Below are 18,650 nucleotides of genomic sequence, written 5' to 3' on the forward strand. Positions count from 1 at the left end.
CTGCACTGGACTGAATATTTGTGTCCCTCCCAAATTTGTATGTTGAAATTCTAACTCCCAATGTGATGGTTTTAGGAGGTGGGGCCTCTGGGAGATGATTAGATCATGAGGTAGAGCCCTTGAAAAAGGGATTAGTGCCCTTATAAAAGATGCCAAGGAGCTCTCTTGCCCCCACTACCCCGTGAGAACGCTGCCAGAAGGCACCAAATATGAACGTGGAAGTGGGTCTGCACCAGACACCGGATGAGCCAGGGCCTTCATCCTGGACCTCCTAGCTTCCAGAACTCCAACAAATAAGCATTTATTGTTTAAGCCATCCGGTCTATGGTATTGTCATTATAGGAGCCCAAAAGGACTGACACATTTAAATTTTTAGTAAAACTCCTTCTCATAAACTCTTTGAAGTCAAGATCTACTTTGGATTCTTCTTTACTGTATTCTGTACCACACAGCATGGCACCTTCAATGTAGAACACGTTTAATAAAATATTGAATGAATAAATAAAGGAAGACCTTGGTGGGAAAGAAATTTTAAAGCACTATGTCTTCTTCTTAATGGAAAAGCAAGACAAAAATATTAAGTACTTATAATTTCTTATCTATTTTCTTATTTGTTTTGGGTTTACTTCCTCAGCTCCCTATTAAACTTTCAGTTCCTTGGCGGTAGAATCCATTCCCTATTTGCCATCTTTATATTGTCTTCTGCACCTAGCATACTCGTGTGAAAATGTAACATTTTGAGGGAAGAAATAACTGACTCCCACATAGAAATTTTGGTTTATCACCCCAGTCTATAGTTTCTAGAAATGCCTTTTATACTTTTTTAAATGTGAGGACAATATTAGCCTGACCTCAAACTTCTGGTCCTCTCAAACTATCTATGAGCACACAAAACTACCCATAAGGTCCATAATTCTGCAACATTTACAAGTTACTTTATTTCTGTGATGTAATTTACTTAAGCCTAGAACTTGAATTCATGGAAAATAGCTACATTCTTACTGTCTTTTCACCCCTTGGGCTTCCATTATCCTTAATTTTATTCTTTCTAATAAATGATCATTATTTTTGATAGAAAATATAAAAGTGAAAGAGGAATTAATCACTTTGTGTTCTGCCTATCATCCATGTAGGTTACACTATTTCCCCCAAGCACAGTGTCTACTCCTTGCTCTATCTGAAGCCAAACTTGGCCAATATGTTTTATTTGTTGACCATAATGAGACTCAAACAATTGTTCATTCTGGAATTTAGCTATATCCGGGGGGTTTTTGTTGCTACTCTTGTGTGTCCTTCCTTAAAGACATACATCTTTTTCTAACTTTTCACAAGTCCTTTGAAAATCTATGCAGGACGTGGAATAGCAGCATTTTATTTTTCTTTGTGAAGGTTCTACTGCTTTTTTTTTTTAAAGATTTTATTTATTTATTCATTCGACAGAGATAGAGACAGCCAGCGAGAGAGGGAACACAAGCAGGAGGAGTGGGAGAGGAAGAAGCAGGCTCATAGCGGAGGAGCCTGATGTTGGGGCTCGATCCCACAACGCCGGGATCATGCCCTGAGCCGAAGGCAGATGCTTAACCGCTGTGCCACCCAGGCGCCCCTCTACTGCTTTTCTTTTAAACCATATTTTTGTGAAACTCTGGCACTCAAAAACACCTGCAAGTGTTTTGAAGGCAGGGACCATCTGTTCTATTTGTGTGTCAGATACACTCATAGCAGGTTGTCAAGTAATCTTTTAAAATAAATGTTATTGTTTGCCTCTCTGTGATTGATATCACCCATTTACAAAATGGAGATACATTTTGGCTTAAAGTAAGTTAGAAAATTAATATATGTCAAATGCATTAAGTTCTTCAAAACTGACATTTCCCCCAAAATAGATGCACTGTCTTTAATGCCTGACCCGGTATCTAGTACATAGGCACGTTCACGGATCTGTTGAATTAGTAAAATACAACTTGAAATATACCTTCATAGGGGCACCTGGATGGCTCAGTCGGTTAAGCCTCCAATTCTTGATCTCAGCTCAGGTCTTGATCTCAGGGTCGTAAGTTCAAGCCCCGCATTGGGCTTCATGCTAGACGTAGAGCCTTCTTAAAAATAAAATAAAATAGGGGTGCCTGAATGGCTCAGTCAGGTAAGCGGCCGACTCTTGATTTTGGCTCAGGTCACGATCTCCAGGTCCTGGGATCGGGCTCTGCACTCCGTGGAAAGTCTGCTTCAGGATTCTCGATCTCTCTCTCCCTCTGCCCCTCTCCAATAAAATAAATAAATAAGTCTTTAAAAATAAGTAAAATAAATAAAATAAAATAAATCTTTATAGCTAAACTTCTATAGTTAGCATTCAATAGTTATAACCTCACTTGAAGATTCAAGTAATGGGTCATTTGTATTTTTTTCTCTTTCTATACTTTCAATACCTCTTTTCCCCAAATCTTAAGTACATGTTTAAGCCTGCCCAGAAATTACATTCTTACATATACAAATATTACAAATTCTAAGATAACACAGATACTTTTTATCCAGGATCTTATCACGCTGACCATACAAGTCAGTGTTCCACAGCAGTTAGAATCAAGTCCAAAGGCAAAGGGTTCCTCATTAAGATTACCTAGTAAAAGATAAAGTTATCTGCAAGAACTTATTTGATGGTCTGCTCTTAGTAGAGTAAGACCTAACTAAATAGTTGAAGAGTTACTGAATCTCTTTGGATTCATTTGTGAAAATTTTGGAAAAGTATTTTTTTCACATAGTCTGAAAAACCATCTGTCATATGTTCTCAAAGTAATGTTTATTTTCTGTCTCTTTTCTAAAAAATGAACAGTCAAATTATCTCTATTTTGTGTCTATTCTCATGTTTGAAGATTTCCTTCCTTCAGATATTGCATCTCAGATACTTGTAGTCTGACTATAAATTAGTAATATTTTTAGAAGTCATTTTGGTAGGACATATGAACATTTTGAATACACACATACCCTGTGACCCAGCAATCCTAATTCGAGGCCTTTATTCTACAGAAGTAATGATAAAAAAATTTCTCTATCACTACCTATAAGAACACAATACTAAAAATACTCTAACTGTCCATGCTAGGGACATGTCAAATAAATTATGGTACATCCAGATTGTAGAATTTGGGTAGTAGAAATGGTAAAGTAGATCTACACATATCAGCATTGAAGGATGTTCATGACATTCCAATGAATGAGGAAAATAATCCACAGACTCTTTCATATAGAGTGAGTTTATTGTTTAAAGAATAAAAGATATTTTTTATATATGTATTTGTGTACATATTTACCTAGGCATTGAAAAACATGTATGAGAATACACAGCAAGTAAAGGCATTGGGATAGAGTTCTTTCACTTTTTATTTTACATATACTATATTATTAATTTTCTCCCAATTAGTACACATTATGCTTGCATTCTAACACTTCCTTCTGGATTTTTTTTGTTTCTTGCTAGAGGTTGATTTAGGTCATTGGGTGCCAATTGTTGCCAATTTTTTTTTTTAAAGATTTTCTTTATTTGACAGAGAGAGACAGCCAGCTAGAGAGGGAACACAAGCAGGGGGAGCTGGAGAGGAAGAAGCAGGCTCCCAGAGGAGGAGCCTGATGTGGGGCTCGATCCCAGAATGCCGGGATCACGCCCTGAGCCGAAGGCAGACACTTAACGACTGCGCCACCCAGGCATCCCTGTTGTCAATTTTTTTAAGTCCAAAAAACAGCATTATTTTACCTTCATTCCACCTAAACTACTGACAATATTTTATGAATAAAATTATAAATTCAAAGTATATTTCTCCTGAGTATTTGAAAAATATTTCTCCATTGTTTTCTAGCATAGCACTGTAAATTACATATTTGGTGTTATTTGATTTTTTTTTTTTTGGTAGGTTTTCTTTCTTTCTATCTGGTAGTTTTTAGGGCTTTCTCTTTATCACTGATGTTTTACTGTATGTTTCTAGTTATGTTTTTTTCATTTCTTGAATTATTCTGCTAGATTTAGTGAACTATTTTAATCTGAAGTAGCATGTCCTTTTTCAGTTCTAAAAAAATTAAGTATCACATTTCCTCTGTTCTGGGGAAATCTCCTGGAAATTCTATTAGACCAGAGTTTTTTTAACTTGAAGTCTGTTGGTAGAATTCAGGGAAGTCCATGAACTTGGATGAAAAAACAATTTCATTTTTATTTCCATTAACCTCTAACTGAAATAAAATATCTCCCGTCACTTGAATGGAAGCAACAAATCACAGTACTTGTGACATTATCACCAATAGGAATCAGACATTTTCATATCATACTATAATTGTAGCAGATAAGTCAAGAATCATAGTAAACTATCAAATCTTTTTAATTTGTTAATTTGTTAATAAATCACAAAATTTTAATAAGTTGATATTGCATTAATATAATTAATGTCTTTTATAATCTTATAATATTTTATTTTATACATTTAAAGGTAATATTCTGGGAAGGTGCTATGGTCTGAATGTTTATGTCTCCTCAAATTCATTTGTTAAAATTCAAAGGCCCGGTGTGATGGTATTTCAGATGGGGTGTTTGGGCAGAGCTTAGGTCATGAGCCTGGATCCCTCATGAATGGGATTAGTGCCCTTATAAAAGAGACACCAGAGAGCCCTCTTACCCCTTCTACCAGATGAGGACAAAGCAGGAAGGTACCAATTAGGAATTAGAACAGGACCCTCACCAGAACCATGTAGACACCTTGATCTTGGATTTCCAAGCCGTCAGAGCTGTGAGAAATAGATTTTTGTTACAAGCTACCCAGTCTGTGGTATTTTGTTATAGTGGCCCAATCAGACTTAAGACAGAAGGGATCTGCTAAGCTGCTGAAGAGATCCATGGCACGGCACATCTTTAAAACACCTGCATTAGATCGATGATAAAATCTCCGTAACTCCAGTTCCTTTTAGCTTCTCTTCAGTTTCAGTCTTTCCATCTCTTCATCTCCTCGGTTAAATTAGAGAGAACTAGAAGGCCTCCAGTCAGGGCAGCCCATGACCAAGAGCGATAGCTTTGAGATGGCTGGCGCCTCAGCTCCCTGCTCTGATTTCTCATTTGATCACAGCTTCTAATCCAAAGACAGTTCCTTCCTTGTTCTTGAGTGTTTACTAATCCATCCTACAATTTTGGTAAGGGAGGAAGAAATGATCAGTATGCACCCCACCTGCCATCTTAAAGCTGGGATGCACGTATTCATTTGAATTTAGAGAAAGAAGGAGAAGAGGCAATGCTACATTCTTTCCCCCGTTACTTATTTATTTATTTTTACAATATATAATATCTTTAGAATGAGCTCTTACAAGGCTATTTTACAAGTGAGAAAACTGAGGGTGGTACAGGATAATCACTGATTTAAAGTCATGTAACTAGTTAATAATGGGGCTGGAATTAGAATGCAGGTCTGCTGGCTTCTTCTCTGGAGTTTGTTCTTTTAAGTTATTTTAGGGCTCATCCTTTCCTTTGCAGAAGCTAATGGTGCTGATGTTATAAAACATGGTCTAAAAAAATCATTGTGTTATTTGTTATTGTACATGTGGTTCTATCTGCCCAAGATACTTTCAGTCATTTAGTCCACAAATATTCAAGAATATTTGATGTGTGCCCAGTGCTGAGCTGGGTGCCAGGCATACAACAATGAATAGGACCCACTCCTTGCCCACGTGGTTTTTACAGTCTATCTAGCAAGGAGATCTGTAATATCGATCAGATATTGAATTCCCCTCCCCTTATTTGGTGACCCTCTATTCACCTTTCAAGAAGTTTTCTAGACTTACTTTCTCTTTTCAGTGTTTCTACAACACATAGTTCACACCCCCATTATTAACTGAGAATAAGCTTCTTATTTTAATATTTTAGTTAACTCTGTTTCCTGCCAACCCACTCACCTCTATCCCTTAACCGGGTGGTAAGGAACTTGAGGGCAGCTTTGCTCATTCATCTTGATAGCAACTTCAGGACCTAGCACAGTGCCTGGCACATAGTAGGCAATAAGAATTTGAATGAATGAAACTGAAGTCAAGAAAAATGGATGGAAAGTTCTCTATGACTTCTTTTCTGTATACTGTATATACTGTGTGTGTATGTATATATATATATATATATATATATATATATATGTATATTACACTGCATTTTTAAAATTAAAAATGGCATCCCCCATGGATGATTTTGAAGTTCATGATTGGCAAAATCCATTTTTATTGTTTGGGCAAGCAGCCAATATAAATAGAAATAGATGTGAGTACTTGCCAGCTGTTGTTAATTATAGAATCCTAAAGTCTATTCAAAAACGTATGGAGAAAATCCACCTTTTGCTTCAATTTATCTGTGTTGACAATCTCCACCACCTAAACCCACTAAAATCCACACCTCCAAATTCATTTAATTCTGCATGACCTGTGACTACAGAAATTGAATCCCTAAAGAATCTCAATTTCACAATTTGGCTAACTGTAATTCTTTTACCTTTATAAAATTCTTTTTGAATGACTGTCGACAAGCCGGGTATTTAAATTTCAAGGAAAAGAAATAAAAATTTGTTCCATATTTATGTGGCAGGGGAAGGACTGTGTCGCCTGGATGGAGGAAGCCATTTCTCTTCTACCCTCACCTCAGCTTGAACTCCCCAGTGAGTGAGAGACGCTTGGAAAGAGCAGAAACTTCTGGAGGTAGACAACCACATAGCACTTGTAACTAGAGCCCCAGCAAAAATGAGCCTGAGATTTTTGAAGGCTGGGGTAGGCAGAGTGGTTTGAACATTGTAATTTCACATCTTCAGGAGTTTTTCAAGAAATTTTCATCCATCTCAAGGCAGATTCATCCTTGGTTTGGGGAAAATTACCTAAATGGACAGGGTTAGATATACTAATATCGAACCAGAACTTTTTCTGGAATGGAAGTTTGACAGTTGTGACTCCGGAGATCTAAACTCTTCTGCATAATAATATTAAAAGTTGCCTTTTTTATGGGCAGAACTGCATCTCTGTAGTTTACGATACCTTTGGAGAAATAGTTCCTTTCATGTGTGGGTTTAAACACCCCCAGTCTATATGGTGTTGTTTATTTTAGTTGAGGTGTTTGTACTTCCTGTTAAAATGCTTCTCACAGGAGATTGGGAGTAAAGACTTTAGGGACCACTGGGAAGCTCCAGTTCTGGTTTTTTACCTCATGTGGATAAAATGTCATAAAAAGAAACATGGAGGGGGCGCCTGGGTAGTGAAGTCGGTTAAGCATCTGACTCTTGGTTTCAGCTTAGGTCGTGACCTCATGGGTTGGGCTCCATGCTCAGTGAGGAGTCTGCTTGAGATTCTCTCTCTCCATCTCCCTCTGCCCCTCTCCCCACTCTCTCCCTCTCTCTAACATAAATAAAATCTTAAAAAAAAAAAGAAAGGAAGGAAGGAAGGAAGGAAGGAAGGAAGGAAGGAAGGAAGGAAGGAAGGAAGGAAGAAATGAGGTTGGGTGAGTCTAAGTCCAAAAAGACTGGTTTGCTATTATCTCACATGTGGTAATACTCAAACACAGACTTGGGAAATGTAGTCCACTGGATATTTTGCTTTTATGTGATGATCTCACAGAGGCCATAGGAATGGACTTGATTCCATGAGTTGGGGAGGATTGGGGTTTCCTCAGAGGATGTGAATGGGGAGGTGGCCTGAGACCACAGAGACCACAAGGAGAAATGTGTTCTCCTCCTGGGTTTCTGGAGATAGGGGCCTAGACTTGCAGGAGGGCCAACTCCCTGAAGGTCACCCCCAAAGGGAAAAGATGTGCAGACCCTACCAGATAGCCTAAGCCTGGAAGGCACCTCCATGGCCCTAAGACAACTTATGCCTCAGCTTGTGGACGCAGACCGTTCAGAATTCATAGCCATCTTTAAGTTTGTAGGTTTTATAATTCCTTCCTCTTATCCTTAATCATTCTGTGGAATTTTGCTAAATGTTACAGCCTAGTCCCTATCATGCTGTGGGAAATTAAAGGATCTGTGTCCACCTTTGGGAATATTTAGTGAAGGGAAGAAAACCTCTCTTGAGGTCAGCATAGCTGTGGTGGCTTCAATCGTGCAGTTATAGGAGGTGAGGGGTGATGGGGGGGTGTGGGGATCTGTGATGAGCAGTCTAGAACCACAGAGACGGCTGGGACAGTATGGACTTTGCGGAATGCGTGAGCAGCTGGGGAAGTGCAAAGGCCAACTTGTGAAGGAGTCTCATAAAAGATGAAACTTCCTGTCATCAGATAAGATGAAAGTTGGAGCCACAGTAATTTGGACATTAAGAGGTAAACCTGACCTCATTGTTAATCGCAGTCTGGTGAGGTCTGGGAGACTGGGTATTCCAGACTGGAGTCTGGAATGCACTATAAATCGTAGTCCTTGTATCTTAGTAACCTGTTTAACATAAGTTTGCAGAATACAAAAGCAGGCCCAGCGTGGGTTCCCAACCAAATCTGTGGAAATCGTATTGATCACATTCTGTTTTATCCACTTGTTAGTCATCACGTACCGGATGCCAGCCTGTGCCAAGCAGTACAGGTAGGAACCAAAGCAGATCCACTGAAACGCTGCTCACGTTCAAGGTAGAATTATGATCACACATCCAACTCTTCTAATTAAAGAGAAAATGACTCGAGCCCCCTGGTGCTAGATTAGCGTGGAATCTGGCGTCACTTTCTTAGGGTTCCTTTCCCCTCTTCTGGATCTTCTAAGAACCCCGGAAGCTATACACCGACCCTTTAGGAGGTGCATCTGACTTCCTCTTCAGGCTAACATATGTTCTGATTTCCAAAGATCCACATTATTCCTTGAGGCCTCAGGGTGTTGCTGTCGGAAGCTAGTCCCCCGACTGGTGGCCTGGCTCTGCCGAAGCTCCACTATCAGCTGCCGCCACTGGTCCGGTTCGCTGCACAGCCCAGCACGGTACCTCCACAAACACTCCATTCTCTCAATGCTGCCATCAAAAGAACATACCCTTGCTGGATGTCCCGGTCTGCAGGTCTTAGTGCTCAGTGCTCCCCATCCCACACCACCATTCTCCTGCAGCCCCACCATCCGTCCTGAGACACTCCACTCACATCAGTTCAGGTGTCAGCCCTGTGTACACTGGGAGACCGCTGTCATGCCAGTCCCCGGGGGCCCACCCAAGGCTGGCTCACTTTCCTTTCCAACCCTGCTATTTGCATCCTCTGCCAGACAACAGGCCCTTTCATGCCATCAGCTGGAGTGACTACCCAGGAGTTCTCCAGGGCCCCCGCTCCCCTGCTAGCAGCTTTGTTGACCCCTAGACACCAAAGGTCCTTCCTTGGCATAGGATTTCGAAAGCTTGCTCTGGCCACCTTCCTTAACGCACAAATATCATTCACAACTTTGCTCCTAAACTGACACACCTTGCATGCCTTGGACAGACGGTTCAGGGATGAATTTTAATATTTTGCAAACTTCTCTGAACCTAAGAGCTACGTATCATAAATAAAGATATCCAGGCTTTACTTCTGGAGATTCTGATCTGGTGGGCTTCAGGTTGGACCTAGGACTCTGTATTTTTCCAACGGCAAAGAAGTTCAGGTGAGGAGGGAAAGCCCAAGTGAATAAGGATCCACTCACACTGTTTGACCCAGTAGTTTCCAGTATTGCACCTGAGATCACCTGGGAAACTTTTGATCCAACAGAGATACCATGGACTTACCTGGGATTTTTTTATTTTATTTTTTTATTTGGAAATAATCTCAAACTTACAGAAAAGTTTCAAGAAGACTACAAATAATTTCTCTTTTTTTTTCTGAACTGCTTAATAGTTGTTAACATGGTGCCCTAGCATTCTCAAATATTTTAGTATATCCTACAAACAAGGACATTCTCTCACATAACCAAATAAAATCCGTCAAAACAAGGAAAGTGAACATCAGTATGTCACTACCTTCTACTCTTCAGACCCCATTCACGTTTTGTGAATTGTTCCCCAAACATCCTTTCAAGTAAAAAAGAGTATAGAATCCTGTGTTGTGTTTATAACACATTTCTTCAGTCCCCTTACTCTGAAAACTCAAATCTTTCCTTGATTTTTATAGCCTTGACATTTAAAAATTACAGGTCATTTATTTTGTAGAATGAGCCTCAGTTCGGTTGTCTGAAGCTTTCTCATGAGTCAATGCTGGTCAGAGGCCTCTGAAAGGAACATCAAAGAAGCGATGCCACGTTCCCCTCACTGCATCCCAACAGGTGGCCCACAATTTTGATTTGTCCCATTACTGGTAATGAGTATTTTGATCACTTGATTAAAATGGTGTCTGCCAGTCTTGTCCATTATGAAGTCATTCTTTTTCCTCTGTAATTAATACGTTTTTATGGGAGAGAAATTTAAGATTATGTAAATATCCAGTTCCTTATCAAACTTCTGATTTTTTTCATTTCTTTATATCAAGATATATTGATAGATTCCTGTTTTATCCAATGGGTTATAACCCATTACTATCATTACTTATTTTGATGTTCAAATTGTCCCAGGTATGGCCAGTGGGAGCTCCTTCAAGCCGGATCCTGTGTTCTTTAGACATGTCCCCATATTTTTTGAGCACTCCTTTTTGGGTTTTATGGGCACAAGACGTCCAGATTCATTTTTTACTTTCACTGCCCCAGCATGGAAATCAATGAATCCTGCAAAGAACTCCGGTTCCTTACAGAAACCAAGATGCTCAGTGTGCTCCTTGCTACTGGGGTGAGGCTGCTCCCAAACCCTTCAAGTGAGAGGAGCCAAGATGTGTGCGTGTGTGTAATAACAAGGTATCCATATACACGCACAGAGATATGTATGTGTAAATGTACATATATACACACATAAATGTGCACATATACACATGTATATGTTCATACATCCTTGCACAAACACACTATTTGCATCTATATTTCTTTCTGTATATATTTCTTTTTTTTTTTAAAGATTTTATTTATTTATTCATTCGACAGAGATAGACACAGCCAGCGAGAGAGGGAACACAAGCAGGGGGAGGGAGAGGAAGAAGCAGGCTCATAGCAGAGGAGCCTGATGTGGGGCTCGATCCCGTAACGCCGCGATCACGCCCTGAGCTGAAGGCAGACGCTTAACCGCTGTGCCACCCAGGTGCCCCTCTGTATATATTTCTATCTTGAAAACCACGAAAGCCTCCAATGACAATCTGACACCATAGGATTCATTCTAGTTTTCTCCTGTCCCATATTTGTAAGCATCTGACAGTAAGAGACTTCCCATCAATAAATGTACTTATTTACTAGTTTCTTCTTACCTTGGCCCCCAACACCCATACAGTTCCCTCCTGATGCCTCTGGGGCTCTGACGCTTCACCCAAGCAGGAAGATGCTGCCCAGAGACACCACCCTTCATCTTGCCCTCTGACTCTGGCAGGCTCTGATGCCCCTTCCCAGGCCACCACGGTGTCATCCTCTGTGCGATGCCCTTCTCACTCCGCTGCAGCCCTGACGTCCACACCACATCCCCTTCCCACCCAGGCACACTCTTCATCCAGCTTAGGTTTTATCACCCCACCCTGGGTCCCCATCCCCTCAACACTATGGATAGCTCCCTTGTCCAGGTAACAGCATTGGGCTGACTTGTTCAGGAAGGAAAACAATGGGAAGAGGCGGAGGAAGAAGTAGAGGAAGAATCATCTGGGAGATCTGCATTGAGAAGAGCTTCAGTGGAAGATCAGCGCCTGTGTTTTTAAATGTTCCCTCGGGAGACAACATTGTAAATCCACTTGATTTACAGCTCTTACCCGAGGAGAGTCTGAGGAAACCAACCTTTTTAACTAAATATTTACTAAATGCGGCTCATTATATTAATCTTTGAGACAGATATGCAGAGAATAAGCTACTATTCATGCCCTTAGGAGCTGGCAATCCAGAAGAGGAGAAACATGGAACTAGCAGAGATGGAGAAACTTGTGGAAATGAGGATGTGTGTAAACGCTATGGGAGCAAAGCGGAAATTTGGAATTCTGTCTGGGGAGTTGGGGAAAACTGGGCTTTCGAGGATAAACAGAAGTTTACCAGGAGAAGAGGACGAGGGAATTTGTAGCAGAAGGAATGGCTTATTTCAGGTAAGAATAGATAAAAGTTGGGATAGTTATTAAACATGAAAACCTTCCACAAACATGATCATTTGGGTTGGGATGTGAGTTAGTTGTTCAGATCAGTCTACATGTTGGTCCATTAAAACAGCCAGTCAGTCTTTTGAGGGCAATATCAAGAAACATGGTCATAATCCTATGTGAGCCAATTTGTTTGTTAGAAAAATCAATAATGACAATATTGAAAATTTAAATATTCTAGGGAATACACAATGTAGAAAATTAAAATCTCCGCCTGTATCTCCATCTTCCAGAAATATTCCACCTCCCAAACTTAACCTCAGCAATAATTTAGTATATTTTCCTCATTATTTTTCCTATGCATGCACTACCAATTATGTGTGGGTACATTTACATTTTTCCCCAAAATAGAGCTTAGGATATTTACCACTTAAACTTGCTATTTTTGATTTAACATTTCTTGGATAGCCTTCCACATTAGTACATAGAATTTTACTTAGTTCTTTTGAAAAATACATTTTTACCTTAATCATTTTCCCTTTATTTACACACTACATGAATAAAGTATCAATGTAAAAAAATGACAGATGGACATCAAAGGTGTGCTCTTACCCCCATCTATTCACACTTCCTTTCTCAGAGGTAACCATTGTTGTCTCTTGGCATCTGTCCTTCTTGTTCTTTATTCATTTACACACACACACTCACACATGTGTGTTGGGGGGGGTGGGTTTTCTTTTGCATAAGTGGGATATGTTTCAGGAGTTGTCAAATTTCAAAGGCTGAAAGAACACACAAGAAGGACTGCAACCTGTCCATCATTCCAGGCCTTTTTTCCTCAAAGCCCTCCAATCTCACTTGTATTCTAGCCACTGCAAACATATCATAGGCAATGGGAGCCGAGCCACAATAAGGAAGGAGGTGCATCAGTAAGATCCCCCTGGGGCAGCTGACCCCAGGCACACTTCTCTTGTGGCTTTCACATTACAAATCCGATCTGAGGAGAAACAGATGGAAGGGAGAGGAGAGTAAGCAAAACATGATGGGCCCCTCGGGACCCTAAGTGTCTGGAGCTTTAAGTTTAGATAGAGTTCTCACTAGGGCTCTAGACTGCTTTGCCCCTCGTTGCCAGAAGGATGGGATTTGAAACATATAAGATCTTGGAAACTGTGCAACTGAGCACAGTCTAATCATCAGTGATTGGAAGAGAAATGTGCAATAAGAGCCAACTGGGATTGAACTCAAAGGCGTTTTGAAAGTTTGCTTCAGTGAGTTAGAATTGCAGCCTTTTGCCCCAAATTTCTCCACAAAAATTCTACAGGCATTTTTTAAGCCCCAGAGCCCTTCACTAATGTTATTTAAGGCAATTTTATGTATATCTAATTGTAAATTGTTTGCTAACTCTTGGGCAAGAAATGATCTCTAAATCCCCTCGTGTCTACTGATATTTCAAGGTAAGAGAATGCTCTGGAATCCTTCCCATTTTCCAAATGTAATATTTTCCAAAATAAATGTTGGAGTAACTGCATGGTGGATACCATGTGAACATTTTAATTCACACAATAATATTCCGGAGTTTATGGAAGGTTGGCCTCTTTCCAGGAGATCTGAAAGTCCAAAAGTTGGCTGTTTCTTCTCAGTGGGAGAAAAGGTGGAGGATGTGAATCAGGAGTGGTAAATTGGAGAGGAGGTCACAGGCTGAATGGCTTTAAGTCGGGGAAAGTGCAGTGCAATCTTCCTTGGGAGGAAAGCCAGTTGCACAAAAGGGAAGGACTGGTTACCATTAAAGGTCTCAAAATTAGGGCCTTGGAGGAGAATTGAATGGGAAAGTTAACAACCCCTTGTTTCTCTTCCTCTTCTCGAAGATAGAGCTGTTGTAATGAGATCCAGGTGCAGCCCTGGGATATCAGAGATCCCCATCCTTGTCTGTTTAGAAGCCCCCCAAACCTTCAATGTTTGTAATTCGAATGCCTCCTCTTCCAAGGAGCCTGCCCTGATGGCCAGATTGCAGTCATCAGATGATATCACACTGTCGAGATGATCTGTTTCCTCATCCTTTTCCCCGCAGCTTGTGAGCTTCTTGAGACCAGGATGTGAAAGGCACACAATAATTATGTGCTGAATGTTGACTGAATGAGCCTCTCTGGCTGGAAATAATCCCCCCTCCTCTGGGCTCTCTTGGTACTTAACACTTACCTCATTCATGTAATTTTTTTCACATTCTACCTTGTACTCTCATTTCTGTACATTTTAGCTCCATTATCAGAGTCAGATTTTTTTCTACAAGGAAAATGAGATAATGCATGTAAAGTATTTGTGCCACATCTGCTGAGTAAATGATAGCTATTATTACTTGCATAATGAGATGGCTGGAGGAGCAGAAAATATATCTTATTTTTAAAAAACAAGATTCAGAAAATCACTTTGAAGCAGATCTTTGTTTTGCAAGAGTCACTTGAGTTGCCTTTCTCAATTATGCAACTACAAGAGACCTATTGCCTTGGAAGAAGGAAGGATGTCTTAGTCTTGAAATATCAGTTCTTTCTCATTCCTCTTGAATAGAAAGCTGCAGTCGAGGTTAGGTAGGAATGTTGGCACTGAGTTGCACAACACCAGGGGGCACCATTCATTCTGTAATCTGTTGTGATGGATGTAAATACTCTTTGGAGATATGCTCCAAGGGATACCCTTCCTTCTGAATACAATATAAATGGCGTCCCTGGAATTGCACAAGGAAGCAGCCCTAGGAAGAAGAGGAAAGGATCTCGGACCTTTTTTCTTTGAGGTTCTAGGCTATTGGACCAGAAATGGATTGGGTGGTGGTCACTGAGATCTGTTGGCAGGAAAGAAGATGAAGGGCTCCAGAGAGGCATTTGCCATAAGAAAGGACTGTCTTTGGAGGGCTGGGCCCAACAGAGGTTTCTGAGTGACGATGCCATAGAGATGCAGTGACAGAACATGCTGAATGTGTACTAAGTGAGCTGAGGACCTGGACCTTGAGGGCAAACCTTGGTGCCTCATGCAGCCAGGGCAGGATGTGGACCAGCAATAGTACTGCCTCAGCAGTGGACTGTGAAGGAGCAACAAGGACCCAGTATGGCAGAAAGAGAACTAAGAAGCCTTTGGATTGATCAGCTCCCCAGTTTGCTTTCAACCTGGTGGCTAGAAGTGGGTAATGACCCTTTGGATTGAGGAAATGTTTTTAATTCTTGAATAATTCAGGGGAGCATGATATTGGACTTTCTGCTAATGAAGACACAGGAGGTAGATCAGTTAAGAAATTAAGGAGATGTGATTATATTTGGATTTTCAGATGGTATAATGTCTTCCTTTTCATCATCATCATACATTATACACTCAGAACATCTGCCACATATGGGGCAGATAATGGGCAATGCATGAGAACAAGGGACCTCCAGAAGTCCATTTTCTCAATAAAATTGAGAAATCGGGTCTTTCTAGATTGAATCTGGAATAAACCTAGAGTCCTAGTGTGAAACAGACTCCCAGGCCAACTCAAGAATGGACCTGAATCCCCATAGGGACACCGTAGTCAAAATACCTTTCTGGTGAGTCTGGAACTCTCCCCCTCTCTGTATTTCACCTGTTGCTTTTTCTCAAGGGTCCAAGAAGTTGAGGTTGGTGTCTCACTTGCACTTCAGGTGAATTCACTGCTCTGTGTGGTGCATGCTCAGCACATATTAATTAATGGTTGGCCAGGTAGCTTAGCTTGCTGAGCGCAAAGGTTTGATGTTGAAAGAACTGGAATAGCTCATTATTAGCTGATTCCAGACATGAGATCAGAGTAACAATTCCAGGAAATCAGTTCCTTGTGATTTTGTTTATGTGCATGACTGTTACAATTAAATACCTAAATCTATCATTTCAGAAGAAACATTCCACTTATAATTTTATAACCAGATAAACAAAACTATCCCCTGGCTTCGCCTTCTCCTCTGGCCCCAGGGTCGTAATTAAGATCTCGGGCGTTGTGTCAGTCAGTGCTAGGTTTGAATCCTGATTTTGCAACCTCTTAGCTTGGTGATCTTCAGCAACTCAATTAACTTCTAAAGTATGTTTCTGGTGTATAAAAAGGGATTATAATTACACACAGTTCATAAGATGAAATGAGAACTTATATGTCAGGCACTGCACTGAATAAATGAGTAGGTGCTGAATAAATGTCACTATTTATTATTATTTCCTTTATCACCAAATTCTTCTCTGCTTCCTTCTTCTCTTTTCTTCGTGTTCACACATGAACCCACTACAATCTGCTGCCCATGCCCCACATACCCTGGATGTTGTGTTAACGATCTTCAATGGCCTTCTCACTGCCAAGGCAATGAATATTTCTCAGTGTTGCTTCTCCTTTCTCTGGAGGATTTGACATCACCAGACACTCTCTTTGGAATTTTCTTCCTTCTTGGTTTCCATGGCAATCCATTCTCCTGATTGTTCTAATGCATCTCAACATCTCCCAACCTTCTTAGCTGGCTTCTTGCTCTGCTGGTCAGCCCTTATACATTACTATTTGTAGATTTAAGTCCTTATCCATTTCCTTTTCACCTTGCACACTGCTCCCTTGACTTCAACTGTGATCGATAACTTAATTACCCTTACTTGCATTTATATTTGCACTTCTATCTGAATCTCCTGCATTTTTGACATCTTACCTGATGCCTGGATTTCCCTTGGGAACCTCAGCCTAGCGTATATAAAGTAGAATGTGTCCTCTGCCACCCAAACCAGCTCCTTTCCTTGTAGTTCTTTTCCTGTTATTGGTATTATGATTCCCCAGTCATTCAAGCAAGCTGATTTTATCTATGACTTTTCCTCTTCTCTCACCCCACCCAACCCCAGTATCCAACCAGTCTATTCATTCTACTCCTACACAGCTCTCAACTCTATCCTTTGTTCTCCATCCACACTGCCACAGCTTTGATTCAGGCCATCGTTACCTCTTGCCCAAATAGTGCAGTAGAATTCTAAATTTTAGCTGCCATTTTGTGTTTCTAAAGTACAAATATTATCATGTCACTTACCTGCTAAAATCCCTTATAGACTTCACCCTCAAAACTGGGCAGACCAGAGTAAGGCTGCTAGACAAAAACAGTAAGAGTAATTTTCTTTTTAAAAATGAGAGCAGGGGTGCCTGGGTGGCACAGTGGTTAAGCGTCTGCCTTCGGCTCAGGGCATGATCCCGGCGTTGTGGGATCGAGCCCCACATCGGGCTCCTCCTCTATGAGCCTGCTTCTTCCTCTCCCACTTCCCCTGCTTGTGTTCCCTCTCTCGCTGGTTGTCTCTATCTCTGTCAAATAAATAAATAAAATCTTTAAAAAAAAATGAGAGCAGATTCAAGGTCACCTCTATGGCAACCTTGTACTCACATGTATTCTAATATGCTTTCTTAAGTAGAAAAGAAAGAAATGGAGCTAGAACCAGCACCCTGGAATTCACGTCAACCTGGGACTGCCCATGGCAACTGTTCATGTGAACACCATTCACCATGTGTGTTGGGGAATAAAGGTTGAGAATTGCTGGCCTGTGTTTCAACGATCACCAACTTCCAAGATTTCTTCCTCTGTTTTGCTAGTCCATATGCTGGCTGAGTTCAGTGCTCAGGGATGACAGGGGCCTGCCGGTGACTCATGATAAATAAATTGCCCACAAGACTAAAAACAGACACCAGAATGATGATTTAATAATCTTCAATGGGCAATGAAACTATCAAATAGATTAAAATATCAGCATTATATTGAGGGATGCTTTTGCTCCTTGTTATTAAGCTGCACAGGAAGCCTAATTATAATCATAATGATTGCTTTGTGAGCCTGGCTGAGAAATTCTGTTACATCTTTCTCATGGTAAGGAAGAAGCTGCTGGTGGGACTGGAAATTGAGAATCTCCTGTATCTATTGCCACAGTAGGAAGAGCCCTGTCATTAGACCTGGAAATAATTCAAAGTTTGTCTCCAGCAAGGAAATTTCAGTCCCTGGGGCAATACTGAGATGGGAAACACTCACATTTGCTGCTCAGACTCTTACGCCTTTATTCTATGCTTGGCAACTGAACCATCTCTCTTAGAGTTGTAACTTTTTTCTATTGATCAAGTTACAATCAAATCTTATAGATCTGGGAACTTTCCTATGTCGAGGGGATTCTTCATATCTGCTCTTACTCGTTGTCTTTAGGGATTCAGTACCACCTGGGTGGCATTTCATAGGTTTCCAACTTCTTGAACTTACTATAGACCTTAAGTTCCAACAACAACCAGTGCAGATGACCAGAATGGAGGAATTAATCCTTTGCAGAGGTGACCAAGGGTGTCACAGAAGTGACAAGTGAGTTCATTCATAAAGGATGGGTAGGGGTTTTCCAAGCGAAGTGACCTTCATTTACCAAAAGACAAAGAGGCTTACAAAAGCATGCTATGTTCTGGGAATGCTCAGAAATTTGGTATGGTTGTTTTGGTAGAAAGTAGGCAGTGGTGGGGCGCATGGGTGGCTCAGTCGTTAAGCGTCTGCCTTCAGCTCAGGGC

At 40.7% G+C, this 18,650-nt stretch overlaps 1 protein-coding gene across 1 annotated transcript in view; it reads left to right on the forward strand.

The window, feature by feature from the left end:
• The first annotated feature begins 8,190 nt into the window (after window positions 1–8,190).
• LOC117803519 (translation initiation factor IF-2-like) overlaps window positions 8,191–18,650 on the forward strand; it is a 48,612-nt gene continuing 38,152 nt past the window's right edge. Inside the window, exons 1-4 of the mRNA XM_034667593.1 lie at window positions 8,191–8,194; window positions 8,522–8,561; window positions 8,843–8,945; window positions 11,909–12,118. Of these exons, the coding sequence (XP_034523484.1) occupies window positions 8,191–8,194; window positions 8,522–8,561; window positions 8,843–8,945; window positions 11,909–12,118 (357 nt within the window). The remainder of the gene's footprint in view (window positions 8,195–8,521; window positions 8,562–8,842; window positions 8,946–11,908; window positions 12,119–18,650) is intronic.

This window comes from Ailuropoda melanoleuca, chromosome 8 (assembly GCF_002007445.2).
Source record: "Ailuropoda melanoleuca isolate Jingjing chromosome 8, ASM200744v2, whole genome shotgun sequence".
Classification (NCBI taxonomy): domain Eukaryota; kingdom Metazoa; phylum Chordata; class Mammalia; order Carnivora; family Ursidae; genus Ailuropoda; species Ailuropoda melanoleuca.